The sequence below is a fragment of the Chiloscyllium punctatum genome, chromosome 29 (genome assembly GCF_047496795.1).
Source record: "Chiloscyllium punctatum isolate Juve2018m chromosome 29, sChiPun1.3, whole genome shotgun sequence".
NCBI classification, from domain to species: domain Eukaryota; kingdom Metazoa; phylum Chordata; class Chondrichthyes; order Orectolobiformes; family Hemiscylliidae; genus Chiloscyllium; species Chiloscyllium punctatum.
The window spans coordinates 58,279,678-58,290,786 of record NC_092767.1 but is presented as its reverse complement, the minus strand read 5'-3'; the positions used below and the strand labels follow the sequence as shown (position 1 = coordinate 58,290,786).

Here is an 11,109-nt window from a genome sequence, read left to right as displayed (position 1 = left end):
CTCGATAGTGACCTCGGGCATTTAACTGGCATTCTAAAGTGGACACAGGAGACTGTGGGAGGGATGGAGGGGGAAGCATTATCGACCAGCAGGGCTGATCCCAGTCTGGGCCCTTTAGGATCTGGTTGTAGGAAATGACCAACCGGAAATCTGAGAGACCATGCCTTTCACATTGCTTTTGGAAGGTCCATTCGCCAAACTCATTGTGCAGAGCAAGATCCCACTAACAGGAATGCGACAGCGAGCAGCTCATCTGTTTAACAAATGCTGCTAGAGAAAGAACTATTGAGCGAGGCCACAGTATTTAGGGCGGGTAGGCCATTTGACTCCTCCGTCCTGCTACTCCATGAAGATCTTGGCAAGGCTGGCCCCTGTCCCCAATGCTTTTTGAATGCATCCCTTTAAGAAACTAACTGAAAGAGTACACTACAGCACTCCCTCAGTGACAATGCTGAGGGAGTATTTTAAACTTCCAGTTCCGATCTAGATGTCAGGTGTGGGGCACTTTTGGGTGGATGGTTGTGGGGGTTTCAAAGTTGACAGTAGCATTGTGAAGATGGGTTAAGACCCCGAACATTGTCTCCTCCTGTTCTTGATGTTCTTCCAGCCTCTTGCTTTCGCAGCACGAAATTGTGACCACATTGTTCAGACATTTTTTTTTGCAAATCAGATCAACCACTGTGACTTAAGTGTGTCAGGCGATGAGTTTGGGAGCGGTGACTGGACGCGTTCTGCTGGTGCTAGACTTCTCTCGTCAGAGGCAGGGAGGGAGAAAGAGAGAGCCAGAGAGGGGGGTTGGGAGGCTGAACCGACGATAAAAGCAATTGGATAGAGATTAGGAGCTAGAAGTAGTTTGAAGACTTGCAGAGGTACAGCAACAACTCAGGCGTGAGCAGAGGATCGCAAATTATAAAGCAGGACACTCCAACTTACCAAACCAAAGCCCCCCCCCAAAAAACTGAACTGCAATATTTCAGAGTGTCTAAAATGCAACTTCTTTTGTAAAGCCCCTTTGGTTTCTGTGATTGGCTCCACTCATCAGCTGGAGCTGCTACTTTGAAACGTTTTATAAGTTAAAAAGCGCCCAGCCCTCCTCCGCCTTTCTATCTGTTTGCCGGAGATTTATTTCAAACAGAACTATCATCTAAACTGAGTCCGGGAGTCGACCGCCAAAGTTCAAGAAGCCGTTTGGGAAGTTTGTGGGAGCTGTTTTCTCTCTCTGTGCAGAGGCGATGTGTTGGGTTCCCTGAGCCAGCGGGAAGTTTACTTCGTCAAAGGAGCCTGAACTCTTCTCTTTTGAAGAAAATATGAGAAGATTGTGGCTTTTATCGTTTTGTTTATGGATTGAGAGCTGGTGCCAGAGCCCGGGACCCGGACTACCAGAAGGTGAGAGATTCATGATTTGGAGGTGTCGCTGTTGGACTGGGATGTACAAAGTGAAAAATCACACTACACCAGGTTATAGTCCAACAGTCTGAACATGTGGACACAAACGGCCGTCTCTTTCCACCAGTGTTCAGACTGCTGGACTATTACCTGGTGTGGTGTGATTTTAAACTGAGAGACTCATACACTTTCTCTCTGGGCTTTTCACTCACACGTTTGTTATAAAGAGTTCAAAATGGTCGATGACATCACAGCTCAGGGTTTCCACTTGGAGTACGCAGAGCTCTTCATCCTTGAGAAATGTTTCAGTATTTCCATTTGGTTTCTGTTGTTTATTCAGCGTGGGAATGCGAGCACAAATCCCGCTCGATAACTCTGCCCACTCCCAGCGATCTGATTAAAGACAGTCTCCAGGGACATGGGGAGGGGGAAGGGAGAGAGATCTATCGGGTCTCGGAGGCCCCAGGAGAAAGGCAGCTCCTGCTTCATTGACTGATGTCAACTCCTACTGCTTGGGGATATGTTTGAATGTGTGTGTGTGAGAGAGATGTTTTGATTTTCAAAGACAGGCACAAGATCAACTGGAGACTTGTCCTACACAGATGAGGACAGGATGGGCAAACAGGTGAACTTGAGAGGTGGAGGGAGGGAATTCAGAGATGGGGATTTAGTCCTCCTTCTGGGGGAGCTGGGGAACAGCTGAATTACACTTTGCCCCAGGACTTTGTTTCAGAACACCCCCCCCCCCCCCCCCCATCACCTCTGTTCTCCAAAAGCTGCTGTGTTTCGCAACTGAAGGAGAACTGGGCAGTGTGGGATTTGAAGGTAGATGCTGTCCCAGGATAGAAGGTATGGAGTTAGTTGATGTCACAGACCCAGCTCAGTCAGAGAGCAGCGGACTTGTCAGTTTCACAGAGGGTTAGGTCGGTTGCTGCTCAGAATCTTCTGCTCCTTGAGCTGTATGGTGCATGGGAATGTTGGCTGTGGTATGTGAAAGGTCAGGGTTGATGGAGTGTAGGAATGCTAGATTGTTGTTTAGAGACTTTATTTCCCTGCTGAGAGTTGGAGGAATGCTATCTTCTATGAACTGTTATCTTATACATACAAACAACTTGGAAGGAGGCTGCTCAGATGATGATGCCTATGTAAGCTCCTTGGAAGTGCTGTTCAGTTAATCGTCCCCCTCCCCCTACGGTTCTGTGAATTCGTCCTTTTAATCCACTTTTCCTTGAGAAAGACACAATGGAATCTGTTTCCATTGCCCTCGGGCAATGCTGTTGAAGGAGCAGTGCTCCGAAAGCTAATGCTTCCAAATAAGCCGGTTAGACTATAACCTGGTGCTGTGTGATTTTTAACTTTGTACAAGTCATAGCGGGCGATGTGAAGAATGAGTTGCTACAGGAATTGACACTCTGGTTCCTCTGCCGATTATCTTAAATCTGTATTTTCTGGTTGCATAGCATCCCAGAAGTGTTCTCCTGAAGTACTCACAAGTACTTCATACTTTTGAACGCATCTTCTTAAAGCTGCCCCTTCGGGGGTTTTACTGGGTGAGGTTAGGGTCGCTGGGATATGGACATGGATTCTTTGCAGCAGTTCAGTACTTCTGTTCAGACTTCAGTATGTATGATTTTGCTATTCAACAGTCAGTGTTCAAAGTCTTATCAGAGGACTGAGCAGGCTCAAGGCACTGAGTGGACTGCTTCTAATCCTAATTTCTATGTTTGTATATACCTATCCACTCCACTGTTGTAACAGGCTGTGCACTGTCAGTTGGAATTTCATTGCCTAGCAGTTTCAGCTCTCCTCCTTCAGAGACCTCATATCTATTGAATCACAGCAGCAGGCATTTAGTCCATTGTAGGTAAAAACAATGACTGCAGATGCTGGAAACCAGATTCTGGATTAGTGGTGCTGGAAGAGCACAGCAGTTCAGGCAGCATCCAAGTAGCTTCGAAATCGACGTTTCGGGCAAAAGCCCTTCATCAGGAATAAAACGTCGATTTCGAAGCTACTTGGATGCTGCCTGAACTACTGTGCTCTTCCTGCACCACTAATCCAGAACTTAGTCCTTTGTGTTAGTCCATACAAGAGCTATTCATCCAAACCAATCTCCCTGCCTTTTCCCCATACCTAGGGAATTTATTTTTATATTTCAAAAATATACTTTATTCATAAAATACTTTAATGGTCTGTACAGTTGGACATGCCATACATTCCATTTGTTTGCATATCGAAACAGAGTAATCATTCCTATTTATAGGTTGACACGATTACATATTTTGCTGAGGCGTCAGCAGAGCCCAAATGACTGCATGGGCCCCCTGTTCTTCTTTAGGCAGGCAGATGTTACACGGTGGTCTTTCCCCACCGCGCCTTGGCGGCAGCTGCCCCAAGCTTCAGCGCGTCCCTCAACACGTAGTCCTGGACCTTGGAATGTGCCAGTCTGCAACACTCAGTCGGGGTCAACTCCTTCAGCTGGAGGATCAACAGGTTTCGGACCACCCAGAGAGAGTCCTTCACCGAGTTGGTGATCCTCCAGGCACAGTTGATGTTTGTCTCGGTGTGCGTCTCAGGGAACAGGCCGTAGAGCATGGAGTCTGCGTCACGACACTGCTCGGGATGAACCTCGACAACCACCACTGCATTCCTCTTCAGACTTCTTCTGCGTAGGCACATTCCAGAAGGAGGTGTGTGACAGTCTCGTCCCCCCTTCAGCCACTTTGAGGGCAGCGTGCGGTGCGGCTGAGAGTCCAGGCGTGATAAAGGATCTCACAGGCAGAGCCCTTCTCACCACCAGCCAAGCCATGTCTTGGTGCTTGTTGGTGCTTGTTCCCCATACCTAGGGAAATGCTTTCCTTGCAGGTAGGTATTCAATTCTCCTTTGAAAATTGGATCCTATCATCCGAAATTTCCCATTTAGCCCGTGTGCCATTAATATCGGACTCTTACATCTTGAGGGTGCAAACTGCAATGTCGTCCCATGATGAACTTTGAAGATATGTACTTGAGAAATTATTAGGACTCAAAACAACCAAACAAAGAGCAATGGGAGGAGCCGGGAGAGCGGACAGCCCCTTATAACAGAACCTGACCTGCTCCAGAGATGTGCAATAACATCACAGAGCAGGTCAATCAGAAAATATCTTCAAGCAGACTTAATTCAACAATATTCTGGACGGTTTTTGGGAGGGAGGAGACTGGAGCAAGGTTCAGGGGGTGGAGGGGGCTCTGCTGTAGGGGTTGGGGAGTAGAGGGGGCAATGCAGTGGGGTTCAGGGAGCGGAGGGTGCATTGCAATGGGGTTCAGGGTGTGAAGGGTGCATTGCAATGGGGTTCAGGGTGTGAAGGGGCCACTGTAGTGGGGTTCAGGGTGTGGAGGGGGCACTGCAGTGGGGTTCAGGGGGTGGGGGTCACTCCTGTAGGGTTCGGGGAGCGGAAGGGGCACTGCAGTGCGGTTCGGGGAGTGGAGGGGGCACTGCAGTGGGGTTCAGGGAGCGGAGGGTGCATTGCAATGGGGTTCAGGGTGTGAAGGGGCCACTGTAGTGGGGTTCAGGGTGTGGAGGGGGCACAATAGTGGGGTTCAGGGAGCGGAGGGGGCACTGCAGTGGGGTTCGGGGAGCAGAGGGGGCATTGCAATGGGGTTCAGGGTGTGGAGGGGGCACTGCAGTGGGGTTCAGGGTGTGGAGGGGGCACTGCAGTGGGGTTCAGGGTGTGGAGGGGGCACTGCCGTAGGGTTCGGGGAGCAGAGGGGGCACTGCCGTAGGGTTGGGGGTGCGGAGGGGGCACTGCAGTGGGGTTCAGGGTGTGGAGGGGGCACTGCAGTGGGGTTCAGGGTGTGGAGGGGGCACTGCAGTGGGGTTCAGGGGGTGGGGGTCACTCCTGTAGGGTTCGGGGAGCGGAGGGGGCACTGCGGTGGGGTTCGGGGAGCAGAGGGGGCACTGCTGTGGGATTCAGGGAGCGGAGGGGGCACTGTAGTGGGGTTCGGGGTGCGGAGGGGGCACTGCAGTGGGGTTCAGGGTGTGGAGGGGGCACTGTAGTGGGGTTCGGGGAGTGGAGGGGGCACTGCAGTGGCGTTCGGGGAGCGGAGGAGGTACTACAGTGGGGTTCTGGAGGTGGATGGGGCACTGCAGTGGGGTTCGGGGAGCAGAGGGGGCACTGCAGTGGGGTTCGGGGAGCGGAGGGGGCACTGCAGTGGGGTCCTGGGAGTGGAGGGGGCACTACAGTGGGGTCCAGGGCGCGGAGGGGGCACTGCTGTGGGGTTCAGGGAGCGGAGGGGGCATGACAGTGGGGTTTGGGGGGTGGATGGGGCACTGCAGTGGGATTCGGGGAGCAGAGGGGGCTATGCAGTGGGGTTTGGGGAGCAGAGGAGGCACTGCAGTGGGGTTCAGTGAGCAGAGGGGGCACTGCAGTGGGGTTTAGGGTGTGGAGGGGGCACTGTTGTGGGGTTCAGGGAGCAGAGGGGGCACTGCAGTGGGGTTCAGGGGGTGGAGAGGGCACTGCCGTAGGGTTCGGGGAGCGGAGGGGGCACTGCGGTGGGGATTGGGGAGCGAAGGGGGCACTGCAGTGGGGATTGGGGAGCGAAGGGGGCACTGCAGTGGGGTTCAGGGAGTGGAGGGGTCACTGCAGTGGGGTTCGGGGAGCAGAGGGGGCACTGCAGTGGGGTTCGGGGAGCAGAGGGGGCACTACAGTGGGGTTCAGGGAGCGGAGGGGGCACTGCAGTGGTATTCGGGGAGCAGAGGGGGCACTGCACTGGGGTTCGGGGAGCGGAGGGGGCACTGCAGTGGGGATCGGGGAGCGGAGGGGGCACTGCAGTGGGGTTCGGGGAGCAGAGGGGGCACTGCAGTGTGGTTCGGGGAACGGAGGGGTAATTGCAGTGGGGTTTAGGGAGCAGAGGGGGCACTGCAGTGGGGTCCAGGGCGCGGAGGGGGCACTGCAGTGGGGTTCAGGGAGCGGAGGGGGCACTACAGTAGGGTTCGGGGGGTGCATGGGGCACTGCAGTGGGATTCGGGGAGCAGGGGGGCTCTGCAGTGGGGTTTGGGGAGCAGAGGGAGCACTACAGTGGGGTTCAGGGATGGATGGGGCACTGCAGTGGGATTCGGGGAGCAGGGGGGCTCTGCAGTGGGGTTTGGGGAGCAGAGGGGGCACTTCAGTGGGGTTCGGGGATGGATGGGGCACTGCAGTGCGGTTCGGGTGGTGGATGGGGCACTGCAGTGGGATTCGGGGAGCAGGGGGGCTCTGCAGTGGGGTTTGGGGAGCAGAGGGGGCACTACAGTGGGGTTCAGGGATGGATGGGGCACTGCAGTGGGATTCGGGGAGCAGGGGGGCTCTGCAGTGGGGTTTGGGGAGCAGAGGGGGCACTACAGTGGGGTTCGGGGATGGATGGGGCACTGCAGTGGGATTCAGGGAGCAGAGGGGGCTCTGCAGTGGAATCCATCGAGGGGAGGGGGCACTACAGTGAGAATCGGGGAGTGGAGGGGGCACTGCAGTGGGGTTCAGGGTGTGCAGGGGGCACTGCAGTGGGGTTCCGGGTGTGGAGGGGGCACTGTAGTGGGTTTCCGGGTGTGGAGGGGGCACTGTAGTGGGGTTCAGGGAGCAGAGGGGGCACTGCAGAGGGGTTCAGGGGGTGGAGGGGGCACTGCCGTAGGGTTCGGGGAGTGGAGGGGGCACTGCAGTGGGATCCGGGGAGCGGAGGGGGCACTACAGTGGGGTTCGGGGAGTGGAGGGGGCACTGTAGTGTGGTTCAGAGAGCGGAGGGGGCACTGTAGTGGGATTCGGGGAGTGGAGGGGGCACTGCAGTGGGGTTCAGAGAGCGGAGGGGGCACTGCAGAGGGGTTCAGGGAGCGGAGGGGGCACTGCAGTGGGGTTCAGGGTGTGGAGAGGGCACTGCAGTGGGGTTCAGGGGGTGGAGGGGGCACTGCAGTGGGGTTCAGGGGGTGGAGGGGGCACTGCCGTAGGGTTTGGGGAGCGGAGGGGGCACTGCAGTGGGGTTCAGGGAGTGGAGGGGGCACTGCAGTGTGGTTCGGGGAGCGGAGGGGGCACTGCAGTGTGGTTCGGGGAGCGGATGGGGCACTGCAGTGTGGTTCGGGGAGCGGAGTGGGCACTGCAGTGTGGTTCGGGGAGCGGAGGGTGTACTGCAGTGGGGTTTGGGGAGCGTAGGGGGCACTGCAGTGGGGTTTGGGGAGCGTAGGGGGCATTGCAGTGTGGTTCGGGGAGCGGAGGGTGCACTGCAGTGGGGTTCAGGGAGCGGAGGAGGCACTACAGTGGGGTTCAGGGAGCAGAGGGGGCACTGCAGTGGGGTTCAGGGAGCGGAGGAGGCACCACAGTGGGGTTCGGGGGGTGGATGGGGCTCTGCAGTGGGGTTTGGGGAGCAGAGGGGGCACTACAGTGGGGTTCGGGGATGGATGGTGCACTGCAGTGGGGTTCGGGGGATGGATGGGGCACTGCAGTGGGGTTCGGGGATGGATGGGGCACTACAGTGGGGTTTGGGGAGCAGAGGGGGCACTACAGTGGGGTTCGGGGATGGATGGGGCACTGCAGTGGGATTCGGGGATGGATGGTGCACTGCAGTGGGGTTCGGGGATGGATGGGGCACTGCAGTGGGATTCGGGGAGCAGAGGGTGCTTTGTAGTGGCATTGTGGAGTTGGGAATGTGCGAGCAATGTCGGTTGTTTTGGGATTGAGTGCAGTGTGTTTCAGGAGTGGTAGTTGGACTGCAATGGGTTTTGGGTTTTGGGCGGGGATAGAGATGGCAGTGAATGTCAAAAATGGAAGGGGCACTGCAGCAGGTGTGAGAGGGAGAGACTGCAGTGTGGTACTGGAATGGCAGGAGAGCACAGTGAGTATCCGGAGTGTAGGGGCACTGGAGTGGGTTTCAGGAATGGTGCCAGGCACTGCGGTGGGTTTTGGGAATGGTGTCAGGCACTGCGGTGGGTTTTGGGAATGGTTCCCAGGGACTGCAGTGAGTTTCAGGAGTGGTTCCGGGTACTGCAGTGGGTTTCGGGTATGATTCTGGGCACGATTCCGGGCACTGCAGTGGATTTTGGGAATGGTTCCAGTCACTGCGATGGTTTTCGGGAATGGGTCGAGTCACTGCAGTGGGCTTCAGGAATGGTGCTGGGCCCTGTGATGGTTTTCGGGAATGTTCTGGGCATTGCGTTGGGTTTCGGGAATGGTTCGAGGCACTGCGGTGGTTTTCGGGAATGGTGCTGGGCACTGCGGTGGGTTTCGGGAATGGTTCCAGGCACTGCGATGGGTTTCACGAATGGTGCCGGGCACTGTGGTGGGTTTCGGGAAGGGTGCCAGCCACTGCGGTGGGTTTCGGGAAAGGTACCGGGCACTGTGGTGTTTTGGGAATGGTTCCAGGCACTGCAGTGGGTTTCGGGAATGGTTCCGGGCACTGTGGTGGTTTTCGGGAATGGTTCTGGGCACTGTGGTGAATTTTGGGAATGGTTCCTTGCACTGTGGTGGGTTTCGGGAATGGTTCCGGGCACTGTGGTGGTTTTCAGGAATGGTTCCGGGCACTGCGGTGAGTTTCAGGAATGGTGCCGGACACTTGGTGGTTTTCAGGAATGGTTCGAGGCACTGCGGTGGTTTCGGGAATGGTTCCGAGTGCTGCAGTGGTTTCGGGTATGGTTCCAGGCACTGCGGTGGGTTTCGGGAGTGAGAGGGAGAGGCTGCTGTGTCTTGCTGGAACTGGGGAGAGTGCTGTGATTTTCTGAAGTGACAGGGGCACTGCAGCAAGTTTTGGGATGGGTGTGGCTGCAATCGGATTTTTTGGAGGGGGCAGAGTGCACAATGGAAGGGAGAGGGGATTCCAGCCACAAACCTCAACCACGTTTGACCTGGATCGTGGCCAGTATGTTGGGTTCAGAGGTAAAATGCAGGTACCCTTTTCGATATGTTTGCCTTTCCTTCTGGATATCTCAAAACACTCACAGCCAGTGAAGTAGTTTTTGAGGTGTTGTCACCGTTATAATGTTGGAAATGCAGCTGATAATTATAAAAGGTACTTTTGCTGTGACCTAATGGGTGGTGGCAGAACTTCGGCATCGGGCAGATTGGGAAGGTATATGTTTTCTAGCACATCACAACCTCTGCACTAACAGAAGTCAGAAGGACTGACATGTTCTATCGTGTATGAAAGCTTGGCTGGTCAAGTCCTTGCCCCTCAGTGGTGTGTCTAACCACATCTCCTGTCAATGCTATTCCTTTCTCTTTCCTCTGATTTGGAAGGTGGTCACTTCTTTTTGGTCAGCTGCTTCCTGGTCTCTTGCTCAAGTGTCCATCATCTGTACACAATCCCATGCAGTGTAGTTTGGCTCGTCAACTGTTGGGGCATCATGGATTCTGTCAGATCCTATCCTTCTCCATTAGGTCTTTGTCCAGCTGATTCAGATAAGCATCACCCTGCTGATCATTTCCTGATTCAGCATTTCTCTGTCTGAGGTAGTCACCACTTCTTGAGTCTCTGGTTCAGATCAAACAATTCAACATTGACCAGAGTGGACGTTAAGCTTGTTTGTGATGTGATCATTAATGTAACTGGAGGAACATTCTTTTATTCTGGATTAGTGAAGAATATCTGTTAACTTAGTGCATTTAAATACTATCTTTCAGACTTTTTCTTTCCCAACACTTTCAATTATTTTTAAAGTGCAGTGATTGTTTCAATATATGATGTGCAGGAGCTGGTGTTGGACTGGGGTGGACAAAGTTAAAAATCACACAACACCAGGCTATAGTCCAACAGGTTCATTTGGAAGCTCTAGCTTTCGGAGCACTGCTCCTTCATCAGGTAGCTAATTGGGCAGAATCGTAGGACACAGAATTTATCGTAAAAGATCAAAGTGTCATGCAACTGATGCGATGCAGTAAGCAAACCTGGATGGCTGTTGAGTCTTTAATCAATTAGAATGGGGGTGCAGGTTTCGATTCATTAATGTGTAAATCCCAGAACTTCTTTCAAGTCACAGTCCTGAGATAACTTAAGTTTTATAAAAAAAAGGTGACATCTCACTTTAGACAATGCATTAAAGGTGTGAGGTAAGAGTCTGTCTGTATCCTAACCTTGAATCATAGAATCCCTACACTGTCGAACTGGGCCCTTCAGCCCAACAAGTCCAGACAGACCCTCCAAAGAGTAACCCACCCAGACCCATTCCCCTACCCTATCACTCTACATTTACTCCTGACTAATGCACCTAACCTGTACATTCCTGAACATTTTGGGCAATTTCCCATGGCCAATCCACCCTAACTTGCACATCTTTGGACTGTGGGAGAAAATCAGAGCACTCAGAGGAAACCAACACAGACATTGGGCAAATGTGCAAACTCTACACAGACAGTTGGCCGAGACTGGAATCAAACCCTAATTCCTGGTGCCCTGCGGCAACAGTGCTACCCATGGAGGCACTGTGTTGCCCCCAAGTCAGCCTGAGGCAGACTGGTTCTATTTCCAATGTAGGAATTAATAAAGTGTCACATGAACTGACTGCCTACAGATCGTTTTAATATAGGGGACACAGCAGCTAATTTGTACACAATGATGAACAGTGATGAAAAAATGACCAGTTAATCCACTTCAATCAATGCTGATTGAGGGATAGATACTGTCTTGCGTACAAGTTGAAGTTTCACAGTTGCGCAATTGAATCTTGGAATGTGCTGAAGACAGAGAAGCCATGGTTTAGCATATCCTCTGAATGTCAGCATCTCTGGT

The 11,109-nt window shown here is 53.7% G+C and overlaps 1 protein-coding gene across 1 annotated transcript in view; it reads left to right on the top strand.

The window, feature by feature from the left end:
• Positions 1–591: 591 nt before the first annotated feature.
• axl (AXL receptor tyrosine kinase) overlaps positions 592–11,109 on the top strand; it is a 219,242-nt gene continuing 208,724 nt past the window's right edge. Inside the window, exon 1 of the mRNA XM_072549154.1 lies at positions 592–1,386. Coding sequence (XP_072405255.1) covers positions 1,308–1,386 — 79 coding nt within the window. The 5' untranslated portion in view covers positions 592–1,307. The remainder of the gene's footprint in view (positions 1,387–11,109) is intronic.